The 16,490-nt window shown below is 54.3% G+C and overlaps 2 protein-coding genes across 4 annotated transcripts; both read right to left on the bottom strand.

The window, feature by feature from the left end:
- Positions 1-3,983: 3,983 nt before the first annotated feature.
- AOC3 (amine oxidase copper containing 3) lies at positions 3,984-9,121 on the bottom strand. 3 transcript variants are annotated; one of them, XM_065897183.1, is made up of 5 exons: positions 7,522-9,121; positions 5,721-6,006; positions 5,200-5,329; positions 4,275-4,463; positions 3,984-4,022 (listed from the first exon to the last, which is right to left on the bottom strand). In XM_065897183.1, the coding sequence occupies exons 1-5, from the start codon at positions 9,119-9,121 to the stop codon at positions 3,984-3,986; spliced, it is 2,244 nt and encodes a 747-aa protein (XP_065753255.1). The 3 variants fall into 3 exon arrangements, with proteins under 3 accessions (XP_065753255.1, XP_065753256.1, XP_065753254.1); XM_065897184.1 differs by lacking the exon at positions 3,984-4,022 and having other exon boundaries at positions 4,188-4,463; positions 5,200-5,322; positions 5,786-6,006; XM_065897182.1 differs by lacking the exon at positions 3,984-4,022 and having other exon boundaries at positions 4,188-4,463.
- Positions 9,122-9,788: 667 nt separating this feature from the next.
- On the bottom strand, positions 9,789-14,961 carry AOC2 (amine oxidase copper containing 2). Its single transcript, XM_065897185.1, has 4 exons — positions 13,374-14,961; positions 11,139-11,424; positions 10,778-10,907; positions 9,789-10,440 (listed from the first exon to the last, which is right to left on the bottom strand). Exons 1-4 carry the CDS (start codon positions 14,959-14,961, stop codon positions 10,174-10,176), a joined length of 2,271 nt encoding a protein of 756 aa, XP_065753257.1. The 3' UTR covers positions 9,789-10,173.
- Positions 14,962-16,490: the final 1,529 nt, after the last annotated feature.

Consider the following 16,490-nt stretch of genomic DNA (forward strand, 5'->3'; position numbering starts at 1 on the left):
CACAAAGGTTGCACTGGGTGACTTGGGATGGTGGGAGACTTTCCTCAGAAGAAGGACATACAGGGGACTTCCCTGGCGGTCCAGTGGTTAAGATTCCACACTTCTGCTGCAGGGGAACTAAATCCCACATGCCAAAAAAAAAGCAATGTTCTTCCATTCAGGAGGTCAGGGGCTGCGGACCAGAGTCAGTGATCGGGCATCCTTTCTTACTTTCCCTGTGATCTCAGCAGAAGTTGGGAGGTGGGAGGGGGGCATCCAGGATGGGGCTCTGATCAGGGCACTCTGCAAACAGGGCCTCCTTGGGTCACATTCTCACAGGAGTCCTCCCCCAGCCTCACCCTGAATTCAGGCCACCATCATTTCTTCCCCCTGACCCACCTCCCTGTGCCTAAGCCTTCTGTCAACTCTATTCTTTGTATCTGGGCCAGAGGCAATGTCCTCAAAGGCAACACTGACCCTGTCACTCCCTTGCTTAGAATCCTTCCATGGCTCCCCATTTTCCTCACGGTAACTGTGGCTTGCAAGGACCTGCCTCCTCTTCCCCCTGCTTGGCCCTCCAGGCTCTGCTCACAGCCCACACACATGTCAGTGAACTTGGGTACTTGGATGGGGCCAGTTTGTCACCTCCTGGCTTCTGAACATGCTGTCCCCTCTTCCTGGAACCTTATCTCGCTCTCTTCCTTCTCCCTCGGCCAACTTCTACTCCTCTGCCAGGATCAGCTTAGACATCAGGTCCCTCAGGAAGCCTCCTCAATCCCTAAGTCCGGGTTAGGAGCCCCTGCTATGTCTTCCTCCTACCTCTCCTGGCAAATTCCCTGATGTAATGGACCCTTTACTGGCCCCTCTCTTCCCTGAGGGTAGACATTGTGCATCTTATTCCATAATGTATCCTAGTGCCTTTCAAGGTACCTGGCATGTAGGAGGCACTGGGGAAATCTTCGTTGAATGCATGTAGGAATCTTTCTCCTGCACCCTCAGAGGGAGCCCTTCTCAGGGGGCTACAGGAGAGCAGAGGCAGGCGAGCATATCTTGTGCTCCTCACAGGGACTTCCCATGTCTACATTCCTGGAAGTCCAGTTATGCCCCTGACCTAAGCCTCAGGCGTCCCCTTGTCCAGCTCCTCTTATAGGGCAATGGGCCCAAGTCCTAAAGATCTTGGCCTTGGGGACACCAGTTATTTCAGAACCTGACATCCTGGGTTACTATTCCCTCCTGTGGCTGGACCAGAAGTCTGAGGCTAACAATCCAGCCAGCCTCAGGGGTTTAGGAAGAGAGCGGGTGGGGTAGGGGGCTGGAGGTCCACCTTGCAGCCCTCCTGACCCCAGCTGGGCTGATGAGCTCACGATCTACGTGTCCACGGACGCCCGGGCCAGGGTTGTCATCTCCATGTCATCTCCATGGAGGGCTGTCATCTCCATGACGTGACTGAGAGACACACCACAGTCCCTTTTTCAGATCAAAGCTTGTGAGCGAGCATTCACACACACACGCACACTCGCCGCTTGCGAACACTCACACTCTTGGTCTGGAGATGGGCTTCAAGGCAATGAGTGTCATTTTATAAAAACAGGATGGGATGGGGGTGGGCACCAGCATGCCTTTATTCCTTTTCCCTCCAACACTGACTGTTGTGCAACTGACCATAAACAGGAGCCAGAAGGAGGTGGAGACAAAATCATAAGCATGTAATGGAGAAGTGAAATTACTCAGGTCAGAGAAAGTAGAAGCATAAACTCAGTATCAGAGCCATGGTGGCCACAACATGCCTTTTCCCCCTCGGTCTCAGTCTTCAGTCTCTCCTTGTCTTCAATCTCTCTCTGTCCTCTGTCACCCTGGCTTCCACCCCAGCCTGTGTTATAAATTCATCCAGCCATCACCAGCCCTCCCTCCTGACTGAAGTCTTTCTCTCTGTTCTTTGGAACCCAGTTTCTCTCCAGCTCACTAACTCGTCTCCATCCGCTGTTCTACTGACCCAGAAGTGAACCTGGGCTTGGGGCAGGACGGAAGGTAGCAGAAGCTTCTGTGCTGGCTGTGCTCCCTGGATATGATCTCCCTCTGGTCAGAAGCTGAGCAGCGTCTGAAATCTGTTTCCTGCATTTCACCTCCTAGCCTGGCCTGGGCTTCCAGCAGGCAGAAGTCACCCCTCCCCTGTGCTTCTCAACGCCCCTACTTCTAAGAGAGAGAGAGAGACAGGGAGAGGGAGTGAGAGAGAACAAAAGAGACATTGACTGAGGTTTAACATTTTCTTGGAGATGTACAGGCAAGAGGAGGCAAAGCAGTTACCAGAGGCCACACCCATTTCTCTGGGTCTCAAATACTTGAGAAAATTGAGTCCCTGGGGCTATCTCTTAACTCACTCTACCCTTCCCCCCTACCCCAACCCCTTCCTAAAAGACAAGTCAGTTTTAAAAAAGAAGTCAGGTGTTGTTTGGGCCCATTTATTATTTGAATAATAATAAATGAATAGGTAATACAGTCACATGGTTCAAAATTCAAACGTACAAAAGGGTATATAGGGGCTCCCCTGGTGGCGCAGTGGTTGAGAGTCCGCCTGCCGATGCCGGGGACGCGGGTTCGTGCCCCGGTCCGGGAGGATCCCACATGCCGTGGAGCGGCTGGGCCCATAAGCCACGGCCGCTGAGCCTGCGCGTCCGGAGCCTGTGCTCCGCAACGGGAGAGGCCACGGCAGTGAGAGGCCCGCGTACCGCAAAAAAAAAAAAAAAAAAAAAGGGTATATAGTACTAAGTCTCCTCCCTCCTCTGTCCCAGCTTCCTGGTTCCCCTCCACAGAGGCAACCAGTGTTACCCGTGTCTTCTGAATATGCATCTATAAGATATGAAAATATGTATTTATATGATCCTTCCCTGTAAAACACAAATGGAAGTGCCCTATACACACTTCTTTGCCTCTCCTTGTTCATTGGAAGATTATTCCCTATAAAGAGATATAATTAGTTTTACAGCTGTGTAGTATTGCTTGGTAAGGCTGCATCAGAATTTATTTAATCAGTCTTTGTGGGACGACAGTTCTGCTGTTTCCCATCTCTGGCTCTTTGTAGAGGGACCCCCAGTCCAGACTGCTCCCACCCACCCCTCCACAGGGACAACCTGCCAGGGAGGCTCCACCCCCAGAGGCCTTGGCTCATTTGCATGCTCACACGTGATTGGACCCCTGGCCCTATGACTGGAATCCCTGGTCTTCCTGCTTCTCATCCTTGGTGTCCACCCAGCCTCCCATATTGGCTACCGCAGAGGACAGAGGGCACTGGTCACGCACAGACTTGGCACAAAATGACCACTCCTCATTACCACTGCACCCGCAAAGCCATCTAAAGTGCTAACTTGAGCTGCTGCTGTCTCCATGACCATCCTCTGCTAGAGAATGCAAGGCAGGCCTATACAAATGGGCAGAAAGAACTGTGGGGAAACACATCCTGCCCCAGGACTGGGGGTAGGGGCAGCTCCCAGACACAGCGACACAGACGGGGACTGTCCTCTCAAACTAGATGTCCCTTGCATTTGGAGACTTCCACAGGCTTAGAACCAGGAGAGGAGACCAGAGGTGAGAAATGAGGGCTGGGTAACATCCCCTCAGGGCTGGGAGGGAAATCCCGGGATATAAGAACAGGTGGGAACTGGGGGAGGCTAGGCAAGAGGGGAGAGAGAGAGGAGGAAACGTGGGCCAAAGCGCCCCTTCCAGCTTGATTCCTAGATTCGCGGGCCTGGCAGGAACCCTGCCCCACGGCTTCTGGTGCTTACCCCCATGGCAGAGCCCCCCATCCTCACCTGCCAAGTGAGGACTCAGGAGTCTCAAGAGAAACCTGGGATGGCTAAGAAGATTTGGGAAACCCAGAAAGCAAAAATAAAAGGAAACAAAACAAAAACCACCCCAAACAGGAGTCTTCTGGAAAGTTTAACCACGACTCCAAGCTCCTGGCTGCCCATTCCTTTCCTCTCTGCAAGAGGAACTTCGCAGGTCTGGGGTCAACAGAGTTGAGAGCCCCCTGTGTCAGGCATCACAGACTCGGGATGCTTCCAGAAGGAAGGGGGAGGGAAGGGAGGACGATGGGAGAAAGAAGACCCCCAGGATGTGATGAGGGAGAAGACATAGGCCGCCCTGCCCAGTGCCCATCCCCTCCCCTCCCCACACTCCCTGGCACTGGGGTCCCAACCACATTCCCCATCCACCTAGTTGTGGGAGAAGCCCGCGTGGGAGAAGGCAGGGAGGTGGGGGGCACAGGCCGCAGCCTGGGGGAGGCAAGCCAGACGGTTGACCTCACAGGCCCCAGCATCCTGGTCCTCCCGGAAGTAGACGGAGTCAGCAGAATCGAAGGAGGGGTCCTGGTCAAAGAAGTTGTAGGGTCGGAGGAAGAAGCCCACGCTGTTCCCCACAGTCACTGTGTTGGGAATGTCCTCTGCATGGGGGATGTGCAGGAAACCGGTTGTCACCCAGGCCACCAAGTCCTAAGGGGGCGAAGAAAGAGGATCATGAGGTCTGGCTTTGCTAAGCGCACGTCCGCCTCCCCCAGGATTCACTTTGGCAGCCCACCTTTGCTCAAGAGGATTTTAAGTCTTCAAACATTTTTCCTACTAGTCCAGAAATCAACGCATAAATGGTCGATTTCATATTCGGAGCAACACCTGCCTCCCATCCCAGCCTGCACCCTCCATCATCTGACATTCCCCATGACATCACCATCAGCCTACACACCCCCAGAGGAATGATGACACCCACGGGCAACTTCAGCTCCTTTCCCCTGACTCAACGAGAGCTCCCAAACTCTGAGAGAAGGAGGATGAAGAGGGAATATCAGGGTTTGGGAGGCAGAAATTAACTTGGAAATTAATCCTTTAATGGTCAAGCCAGCAACAGAGAAGCTTTCGATATAAGAGATGTGGTCTTCCCTGGTCACTTCCAGCCCTCCTGAGTCCTGGGGCCCTTAAAGGACTCAGTCCACGACGCTGAGACTTAGAGAGCTGTAGAGTCTTGAGGATAGGCTGGAGCCTCAGCCACTGTGTGCAAATGAACTTCCAGCTTGGGAAGATTCCCTCAGCAGGTAATGATCAGAGCCACAAAAGCACAGAAGGCAGGAGTCAGCTCCGTCCTTGAGGAGATGGTTTTCAGGGACCTCCCCAAGAGGAGGTGGGGCTCATCTCTGTGTCCCCGAACCCCTCCCTCAGCCTCCCACAGCCGGCTGACCTCTCCAGCTATGGTCTCATTGTTGATGAAGTCAGCAAAGTCCACGGTGGGGGCCCAGGGGTCATTCTGATTGAAGATGCTGCTGCTGCGGGGCTCCGCCTCCTTCCGCTGGGTCACAGCCAGCTGGTACCTAGAGATGCTCTGGTCAGGCCTCCATGCCTGATCGTCATGGAAGGGAGCCGAGCCCATGGACCTCAGCATTCCCATCTCGTCCACACAGTCACTCTGACGCCACCCTGGTGGGTGGCCCAACATCATTCCATGGCCTCCTGTTTATCCCTTGCCATTTCACAATATGCCCCCTCCCAAACAGAAAATACTTTTCCCACCTGGGCTTTAGCCTTCCAAGGGGACCATGTATCCACTGTGGGCCTTTGGATAACCAGGAAATCCTTTTTGAGCTCTTACCTCACTTATCTCGTGTACAGTCTGAACTGAGTTCCCAGTTGCCCCTCCCAACATTCCCTTCTCACTCTCATCCCCTCCCCCACCCCACACGCATACCGCACCCCATCACCCACCTTGCCCAGCTCAAGGCTCTCTCCATGGAGCTGTTCTGGGGCAGGGGCTCCCCAGCAAAGCTGACTGTCTGGATGCGGTAGCCCCTCGGGTGCCCCCACTTGTTGCTGTGATTGCTGGCCAGGTACAGGTAGCGAGGGGAGGGACCTCCCAGGGGGAAGGCGGCCTGCTCCTCCGTCTCCAGCAGCTTCCGGGTCACCTGCAGCCTCTGTATCTGGTGCTTGGGGCTCCAGGGTACCGCCGTAGGGACAAAAGCCATGTCCTCAGCCCAGACCCAGTTCTCCAGTCCTGCAGGGGTGGAGTGTAGGTGGGGGGAAGGGTGGGGGGGGAAGGGGGGGAGAGAGGGCTGGTCACGCAGCTGCCCCCCGCCGCCCCCGGACTCTGTCCCCACCTGGTTTCAGAGTGGGGGCCAAAGAGAAAGCCAGACTGAGTGTGCCCCCTGCTTCTCTCCCCAATCTTTCAGCCACACCTGTTGACCTGTGACATATTTCTTCAAGGATTTCATTCCTTCATCCTTTCACACTCATTAGCGGAGAGGCCTGTGCTCAGCACTGGGGACACACTGATGAATGAAACAACATCCTTACCCTCCTGCTCTCACAGAAGCCCCAGAGAGGCCAAGCCCTGAAGGGACTGTAGTGTGAGAGGAGCCCATTCCAGATTGAAGGTTAGAGGAACACGGGTACAGGCAAGAATAGAGGGCTTCCTGGGCCACTTTTCAGCCTGGCCTTAGGGGATGTCACCAGCAGAGGTGACATGGCAGGGCATTCTAGACAGGGACAAAACAGGAGCAAAAGCAAAGAAGCGTGACTGTCACATGTGGTGCGCATGTCCAGGGACAGGGCGGGTGTGTGTCTTAAGCTACACGGGGAAGAATGTGAAAGGCAGGCAGTAGCTGTCCTCTGAAGGGAAGGGCCTCGTAGGTCCTTCTGTGGACAGGATCCTATAGGTGATGGGGAAAGTGGGAAGTGTGTAAGGGAGCAGGCTGGCATGGGCTGGTAGGCCCCTCTGAGTGCAGGGTGAACCATGGATCTGAGAGGAAGAAGAGTCGAAGCAGCAGAGAGAGGGCTGGTGCCCACAGGGGGCCGGTAGCGGGGCCAAGCGAGGGGTTGGAGATATTTCAGAGGCAGAAAAAAATCTGGTGAACTCAGTGTGGGGAATGACAGTGAAATGACCAAGACTCCGAGGCATCATGTAACCCTTGGCTCTCTGTGACCACCAACTCCAGGAACTATCTGGAATATTCCACAGTATCCACTCTACCCCTCACACTTAAGTGTATTGTGCCCAGAGATGGAAATTCAGGGAGGAGAAAGGTCCACCTCCCAGGGAAATGTATCCCCCGGGGGCGTTCCACGATTGGCCTGCAGGTGCCAGGGACTCTGCAAAATGCAAACAGATCCTCCCCAATACCTACAACTGCAGGCCAGACACAGATAAGCTGAAAAGCAAATGGCTGCCTCACTGAAGTGGGGCCCATATAAGTGCCAGGGAGGGAAGAGGGCAAAGGGGACCCTTAGCCTGGATCCTGCCTCTTCTCTGAGCTTAGCTGTTTCCCAAGATTTTCTGATGAGGTCATGTAGAGGGTGGGTGGCAGCTCTGTACCCAGCCAATGAGCTAAGATCTCAGTAAAATTCGGCAGCCAACTCTCTCCCATCCAGCAAAAGAGGAAGCATGAAACTCCAAAACATATACTCATGCTCAGATCTTCCTTTCCTGGAAAACCTCCAACAAACACAAAGCAAACAAAGACAACCCTTCAGCCCCCTATCTGGGATCCTGGCCTCCGCCAGGATGTCTTACCTCCCACGTCCAGATCCACCTTGTAGTGGGCACTGTGGGTGTGGACGGTGCCCAGTGTGTGCTTCCCAACCTGGTTTCCGTATCTTCGGGCAGCTCCAAAGAGGAACGCTGAGCTGATGTAGCCTGTGGCATGGAATTTGACTTCGATGGCCCCATTGGGGTGGAAGACCATATCCCACACATAGTCGTAGTTGAGCAAGGTCGACACAGATCTGAAGACCAGCACTGTCTCCACAAGGCCCCCAAAATAGTGGGAGTGAAAATCTGAGTGGTGTCGCCTCAGGGGCAGGCCCTGGTTCTGCTCAAACACACAAAAGGCATCAGGTAGTGTCTTGGGGGCTTGGGACTCCAAAAGGAAGTGCCAGTCCACGTAGGTGGCCAGATAGGGGCAGTCCACCCCACGAGTCAGGGGTGTGGAGTACTTGCCCATGCCAAAGCTGCCATCCATATAGTGGGTCAGCATTGCCGCTGGGGAATTTCCACCATAGACAGCCAAGGCCTCTTGGAGGCTGATCTCGTAAGCCAGCCGTTCTCCCTGGAATCGGATGTCAAAGATCCTTGGACCACTGAAAGCTCCGAGGCCAAAGGAGAAAGTCCACAGTGAGGAGGCCACTCGACTCCCCTGGACACTGAAGCGGGGGCCCTGGGGATGGAACTGCAGAGGGGGAGCCGGACCCGGAGGCGCCTTGGACTTCAGGGACCAGGACCCACCTGTGCCGTTGTCTGGGATCACCACCACATTCACCAGGCCGGCCTCAAACTGCTCCTCCAGGTGGGCCAGACTCTCATAGTAGCGGCCTTGAAAGAACACCTTCTGGATGGTCCAGCGAGCAGGGTCCAGAGCCTTGTGGTCTACCAGAAGCTCCAAACCTATGGGGTGCAGGAAGAACCCAGCCCCTGAGATGTTGTAGTAGAGGCCGAACCAGGTGGCCCTGTCCTCTGATTGCAAGCCACGGGGGGCTGTGGTCATGGTCACCAGGTTCCCTCCTTGGTGCTTGTAGAAGCAGCAGTGGTGGAGGAGACCAGCAGCCTGGGGCAGCTCTGTGTTGAAGATCATCTGGTCTATGTCCAGGTACTCTCGCATGAGCATGGGGCGTCGGTGATAGGGCAGGGGGCCCCCGTGACGCTCCACAGTCACATCTCGCAGGTAGGAGGGGTGCGGCAGCGGCCCCACCAGCAGCTCAGTCACATTGGGCTGGGGTTGTCCGCCAAAGAAGACGATGGCCAGTGCCTCCCGGGCAGGCGGGGGGCTCCCCCTGTCCAGGTGGGCCAGGGCTGCAGCCTTGGGGGGCAGCTCCAGCTCCACCGAGAAGACGCAGTTGTCTGAGGGTTGGGCCTGAGCTGCATCCACCAGGCCTGGTCCCAGCTTCTGGGTCAGAAAGCTCATCACAGCCATCAGCTCTTCTCGGCTCAGGTCTGCAAACAGCCGGCTCTGGCCAGGGTGTGTCCAGGGCTGGGCACTTGGTGATACAGAGGGGCAGAAGGGAGGCAGGCTGTGTTCACCACCATCTCCTCCCCTGCCAGCTAGCAAGACACACACCAGGGCAAAGATGGTGATGACAGCCAGAGCGAGGAGCACCAGGGTGGTCTTCTGGTTCATTGTCCCATGAACATAGAGACAGAGGATTGAACCAAAGTGGAGACTTGTATTCTCAGTCCAGCAGAAGAGGGTCCCTTTTGCTCCCTGTACTGGGGGCTCCTAGACTCTGGCTGAGGTTCTCAGTATTGCGGTGCAATGGAGACTGAGGATGGGAAAAGCATGGGAAGGCTGGGGAGGGGGGCGGAGCGGGCTGGGGTTGGGAGGCGGGCCTGAGGCAGGGCAGCAGTGATTTCCACAGACCTTACATGGCTTTGTGTTCCAGGCTCCAACTCACATTCTGCTCTCTGGGTCAGGGTTGGGACAGGGGAGCGCTGGGTTAGGACGAAGGGGTGGTGGGGATTTCAAACGAACGCAGCTGACCAGCCTGAGCACAGACACGCGCTGACATGCACAGAAATGCCGGGGAGGAGGAGCCCCTCTTTCCCCTCCGCCCCACTTCTTTCCCCAGCGCCCATTTCTCAGGGCCAGATGTTCCCTTTCCTGCAACTTGGAACTATTGTCCTCCTTCCAAGGAAACCCCACCCCCAGCTCTTCAGCTTCCCATGCAGCATTTCTTGGCCAGGTCTGCCCCCCTTGCCCCCTCTCCTCCATGGCTAATTTCCTTGGCCAGAGTCCTTAATATTCTCTGGGGGATTCTAGATACTTCAAAAGTCAAAGAGAAGAAATCCAAGTAAAAGTCTTGTGATACTTTTTATTATAAATTACACACACCATCAGTTTTTACAAAATTCTATCTATTCTTCCACTTCAATGCACATGCATTAAAGAAATGTCCGGTATAACATTCACCAAATGTGAATGTTGTTTCTGAGTGGTAGGATTTGTGGTGTTTTAGCTTGAGTATTTTAATATCAACGTCATTTGTATAAATTCATCATTTTTAAAAAGTGAACTGGAAATAAGAATTAACCAAAGGATATATGGGGGTTTACGTGGTAGGAGGCGGTTTCCAAGGGTCGAGTGTCAGGGGAGCAGGAAGTGGAAACAGAGAGGAAGGTACATGTCTTGGCACCCCCTCTCCGCCCTGCCCATGTCCCACCACACACTCAGGGCTACAAGTCTTGGTAAGAGAAAGGCGGCAGGTCCGGGACACAGGCCGCCAGGTGGGGGATGCAGGCCACATGATTGACACTGCAGAGTCCAGCATCCTGGCCCTTCTCAAAGTAGACGCTGCCAGGGGAGAAGATGGAGGGGTCCTCATCAAAGAAGTTATAGGGTCGGAGCAAGAAGCCAACTTTGTTCCCCAGAGTCACTGTGTTGGGGACATCCTCAGCGTGAGGGATGTGCAGGAAGCTGGCTGTAACCCAAGCCACCAGGTCCTGCAGGAAGAGGAAGAACTGGAGACTTTGGAGGCGAGACCCAGAGAACCCCCCCTCAGCCACAATCCCCAATCTCGTCTCAGCCCTGCTTCCACCTCTGCCCAGCCGCAGGCCCAAATAACAGGTGTGGTAATCCATGTGAGAAGCTGTAGGGTGGTCCCAGGGCTAATCTCACCCCCAGGAGGGATGACCCATGTTGGTCATCAGGGAACTCCCTGGCTGGCCCCTAATCTAAGAACTGGAAATCTACCATTCCCTCCATCCTACAGCCAGGGGCCAGGCAGCCAAGACACCAGGCTTAGGGGAGCTCCTTTCCCCTGCCCCTAGGGCTACCAACCTCTCCTAACAGGGTCTCATTGTTGATGAAGTCAGCAAAGGCTGTAGTGGGTGTCCAGATGTCATTCTGGTAATAGATGCTGCTGCTCTGTGACTCCTCCTCCTTCCTCCGGGTCACCACAAGCTGGTATCTGACCAGGAATGTTGTAGGAAGGTGGTGTCAGAAAATGTCAAGGGTCTTTACCAGCCCAGAAATCCTTTGGATCAGATTCTGTGTGAGACCATTCCCGTCCCATATCTACTTGGATCTGAGAAGAGGTCCAGGGGTGAGTGATCGAGCTTAGTGAGTTGGGGTCTTCAAGAACTGGGATGGGAAGGGGACCAGTCCTTCCCTACCACCCAGTGCCCAGGGCCCTCCTCACCTCCCCCAGCTGAGGGCCCTCTCCATGTCGCTGTCCAGGGGCATGTGTATGCCAAGAGGGCTGTGGATCTGGATTCGGTACCCGCGCTGGTGACCCCAGGAATTAGTCTGGTTACTAGCCAAGTAAAGGTAGCGGGGAAGGGGGTTCCCCAAGAAAAAAGCTGTCAGGTCCTCCCTTCCCAGGACCTGCCGAGTCAGCTGTGGGCGCTGCAGTTGGTGCTCCGGACTCCAAGGGGCTGCCACAGGTTTAAACACCACGTCTTCAGCTACCACCCAGTTTTTCAGCCCTGCCAGGGTGAGGGGAGGGAGAGGAGTTCCACAGCAGGTGAGACAGGTCCCTTGTTTTCTCCGTGATGCCCCCTGCACTGGCCTGACAAAGGACAGCAGAGCTCATCAGCTCTGCGCTGGGAGTCAGGTCTGGACTTGAGAGCTAGCCCCCTTCTTTGAACTTGCCCTGTCCAACACAGTTACCACCGGTCACAAGTGGCTCCTTCAATTTAAAAATTCAGTTCCTCAGTCACACTATCTATATTCCAAGTGCTCAATAGCTACACGTGGCTAGCGGCTAACATATCGGACAAGGCAGACATGTAACATTCCATCATTGCAGAAAGTTCTATTGGCACTGGTCTACCCAATATACTTTGGACCAATTATTTGCTTCTCTGATTCTCACTTGGTGAATCGCTACAATGGGCATAAGAAAAGCTGTTCTGTGGCTGAGCTCTATAAATGTAAAAGCACACACAGGTGGCTAATAACATTCTTCTAACTATGAAAGGGATATTTGTCTTGGAGAAGCCGGATGGAAAAACCCAATCCCCTTCCGTGGTGCCCTGCATACTCCTCCTGGCTCTGAGACTTTGATTTTTTTCTCAATACGGCAGGTATCACTTTGTCTTTTTTACAAGGAAGTAGATTCGTATCTTTAAATTGTCTGGGCGATCCCTGGAACTCTTATACTCTTTCTGCAGGTTAGGACTGCTAGTTCCTTTTGGCATGACTCATACGAATGTGCTGGCACACAGGGAACTCTCCTGAAGCCAGTGCCCCTGCCAGCTGTCCTGCGCGCAGGGGCCTGACACAGACGCTCTGGCCCACAGCACCAGCCCGCACTGCACGCTGGTCCAATACATGTGATTTGATTTTATGTCCTAAGACAAGGCTCTTCAACGCCAAAATGCTGGAAAGAAGACTTCAAGTCAGAAAATAGTCATATTCCAAATATGTCCAAGAATAACCTAGTTAAAACGCATGATTTAAAATAGCATTTCAATCATGCTGTTTTCCTAGCTCTCCCCCCTCCACCCGCCCAGCGCACACACACGCCATCTTTACACTCAGGAGACTATGGAAGTGTTTGTTTCACAAGAAATATGCAGAGTCACAGTGCGCTACACTTGGGCAGCCACTTCCCGACCCATCTCCCCCCACCCTCCTTAGTTTCCGTAACTGAAAAATGGAGAGGGTCTGACGGATTCCTAATTTTCTTTCTGGGCCTAACAGTCTAACTTGATAAGTTAATTATTTTGTTCTGGACAAAAATCTGTCAGGAGCTTTAGGTCCCCTTTGTGCTTGGAGCCCGACTTGAGAAATCCCTTCCTACGCTTGCAGCAAGCCTATCGCATGCCTGCCACGTCACCAGAGAGCCCACCGCGATGACACGTGCTGGCAGGAATGGGACGGTCCTCCCCAGGAGGCGGATGGGGCCCCTGTCTCGTAATCTCAGTTGTCTGAAATCCTGCGGAGCAGGCCCCAGCTAGCACCTCCTTTTCTCAGGCCCCAGGACCACCTCCACTCTGAGGAAGCTCTTTACACAGACTACTCCCTATCTCTGTTCAGGCCCCAGCTTTCCCCACCTCCACTGACTCTCAGAATGAGGAAGAACTCAGAGCCCCAGCTCCAGCCGTGTCCAGCCTCAGACAGGCAGGGCAAGTTCACCACCCACAGACAGGCTAAGGCAGCCAGCTGGTACAGCGCAGCCATTACATTTGGTTTCACAATTGCAGCGGGTCAGAGGGGCTGGGCGGGGGAACACTCTCTACCTTTTTCCAAATACCCAATAAGCCCAGTATTCAGGCTGACTGCAGTCGAATACAGTCAGATCAGTCCCTGCTGTTGCCACAATAAATTGTGGTGCTGGAACGCCACCCTCTTGCCTCTCCCGGCTTGATGTGCGGGTCTCCCTTCCCTCTGGCCCACCCCAACGCTCAATCCTCATCCCCTGGGCACTCACCTGCCACATCCAGGTCCAGCTTGAAGTGGAAGGCATGCGTGTGCACCGCCCCCAGCACTCTCGCCCCAACGCGGTTCCCAAAGAGGAGGCTCTCCTCGCCCCCGCTCAGGAAAGCTGTGTTGATGTAGCCCGTGGCATGGACCCGCCCTTCAAGCGCCCCATTTGGGTGCAATACAAAGTCCCAAATGTAGTCATAGTTGCCTACAGAGGACACAGACCTGACTACAAGGGCCGAGCCAGCCAGACCACCATAGAAATGACTCTGAAGGTGACTGTGGTGCCTGCGGAGGGGTAGTCCCTGGGCCTCCTCAAACACACACACAGCCCCCGGGAGCAGCTGGACTGCCCCTTTGCCCACTAATACGTGGATGTCCACCATGGTAGACTGATAGGGGCAGTCCACTCCCCGCACCAAGCCCCGGCTGTGATGGCCAAGTCCATAGCTGCTATCCAGGTATCGGGTCATCATTGTCTTGGGTGAATCGGCACCATAGATAGAAACACACTCCTGGACACTGACTTCATAGGCCACTCGCTCACCCTTGAACCGAACATCAAAAATCCTCATGCCACTGAACACCCCATGGCCAAAGGTAAACGTCCAAAGGGAGGACGCCACTAGGTTCCCTTGCACACTGTACCGGGAGCCCTGAGGTGAGAACTGAAGAGGGGGAAGAGGACCTGGGGAGACCCGCGATCGCAGCGATGAGGCCCCATCTGGCAGGGGCAGAGGGACTCTAACCACTTCCAGCCGGCCAGCCTTAAACTCCCATTCCAGCTGACCCAAGTCTGCATAGTAGTGCCCAAGGTAGAAGACCTGCTGGACAGCCCAGCGGGCAGGGTCCAAGGCCCTGTGGTCCAGCAGCAGCTCGAGCCCCACAGGGTGAAGGAAAATCCCAACACCTGAGATGTTATGGTAGAGGCCTATCCAGGTAGCACGGTCCCCTGAGCGCAAGCCACGAGGGGTGGCGTGCAGAGCTGCCAAAGTGGAACCATTGTAGTTGAAGACAGAAGCCAGGAAGACTGGTGCCTTGGGGAGCTCCACCTCTTTCAAATGCTTCCACATCTGGGCAGACTCAGTTCCCAGCACGGGGCGTCGGTGATAGGGCAGGGGGCCCCCGTGACGCTCCACAGTCACGTCCCGCAGGTAGGAGGGGTGCGGCAGCGGCCCCACCAGCAGCTCAGTCACATTGGGCTGGGGTTGTCCGCCAAAGAAGACGATGGCCAGTGCCTCCCGGGCAGGCGGGGGGCTCCCCCTGTCCAGGTGGGCCAGGGCTGCAGCCTTGGGGGGCAGCTCCAGCTCTACCGAGAAGACGCAGTTGTCTGAGGGTTGGGCCTGAGCTGCATCCACCAGGCCTGGCCCCAGCTTCTGGGTCAGAAAGCTCATCACAGCCGTCAGCTCTTCTCGGCTCAGGTCTGCAAACAGCCGGCTCTGGCCAGGGTGTGTCCAGGGCTGGGCACTGTAGGATACAGAGGGGCAGCGGGGAGGCTGGCTGGAGCTACGTTGGCTGGTCAGCAAGACATAGGCCAGGGCAAAGACGGTAATGAGGGACAGTGCCAGGAACACGAGGACTACCTTGAGATTCATGGTGAATGCCGAGAGCTGAAATGAGAGTCCCGCCAGCTGCTCCTTCTGCTTACTGACATCAAATCAGGGTTTATATTCAGTAGGATGGATAGGAATAGTGAAAACTCCACCCTGTGGGTTGGACGGGAAATTTCTGACCTTGATTTATATAATTCTGCTCCAATTTTCTGTTCTGTGGTTTGGCTCAAGGTACTACTTCCACGTGCATAGCCTCTCCCCATCCCTGAACTCCTCCCAGCAGCACGGTCAGTACCCACTACCGATCTCCATCATTTAGACCAGATTAGAGGGCATTTGCATATACACTAGACTCTACCTTCCACCCAGAATGGGTCTGAGGAGGTATGCAAATCTCAGATGCCCAATCAAGTCCCATGGACTACATGCAACCACTCTAACTGCCCACTTGCCTATCTCCTGGCAGGCACTCCCCTCCAGTGCTTCCAGGATCCACTGCCCAGTTCAGCAGGAAGCACTGCGTTCTGCCAGATGCCTAAGACCAAAAGCCCCTGGTCTAGTCTCAGGCCTCTTCCATCTAGTCGGTGAGAAAGGAGTGGTGCAGGCCTGGGTGCAGCAGTCAGATTTGTACACCAATTGCAGGTCCCTAAGCTGTGTGACCTGAGGGGAGTTACTTATCATAAGTCTCCGTGTCCTCACCTATAAAGAAGGGATAAAACTACCCCAGAGATTCACGGAGAGTAAATGAGATCGGCACGTAAAGTGCCTAACAGCCTGACACGGGGTAGGCATTCAGAAATTGTCAGCTACTGGTAAGGATCTCTGAAACAGAAGAGAGCAGATGTTCCTCCCTTGTTCAAGACCTTAAACCTTTCTCTGCAGAGACAACAGATACCAGATCATAGGATACTAGAATGCTACTCTGCAAGGTGGAAGTTAAGGAAACTTTATTTCAGAGGGAGCTAAGGTCCTAGATAGCCCTCCAATTCATTTGAAAACCAAAAGCCAGGAGTCCCTGGCATCTCCGCAAGAAACTTAAGACATTATTCAGAAGGAACATTTAGTATGGAGCAAAGAAAATGACGGGGTCGGGTGTGCCTTGAACCAGGTGATTCCCCACACACGGAACTAGAGCAGCCTCTACTGGCAGTTCATGGGTATCACTGGGGAGGGAGGGAAGGAAGGAAGGAAGGAAGGAAGAAGGAAGGAGCTGGGATCTTGTGAGGGTAGAAGGCAGCTTAGGTTTGGAAAAAGCTAACTTTCATTTAATTCAGACTGAAGACAAATGAAGGACCCACCCTTGCCTCTTGGTAGGCAGAAGCCTCAGCCTTTCCATTATTCCAGAGAAAAGAGGCAGCTCAGTTGGTATAAAGACACCCAACAGGGTGGCTGGAGGTATATGCGGAGGTGGGTATCCCAATGTGCACACACGTAAGTGTGGGTATGTTCCTGGACACCAGAGCATCGCATCAGGGTCTGCAGCTTTAGAAAGAGGTCAAAGTACCTGTATTTTTAATAATTTCTTGACATGGTAAAAGAATTTTACATTACGATCCAAGGGTGGTAAGGTG

This window comes from Phocoena phocoena, chromosome 19 (genome assembly GCF_963924675.1).
Source record: "Phocoena phocoena chromosome 19, mPhoPho1.1, whole genome shotgun sequence".
NCBI lineage: Eukaryota > Metazoa > Chordata > Mammalia > Artiodactyla > Phocoenidae > Phocoena > Phocoena phocoena.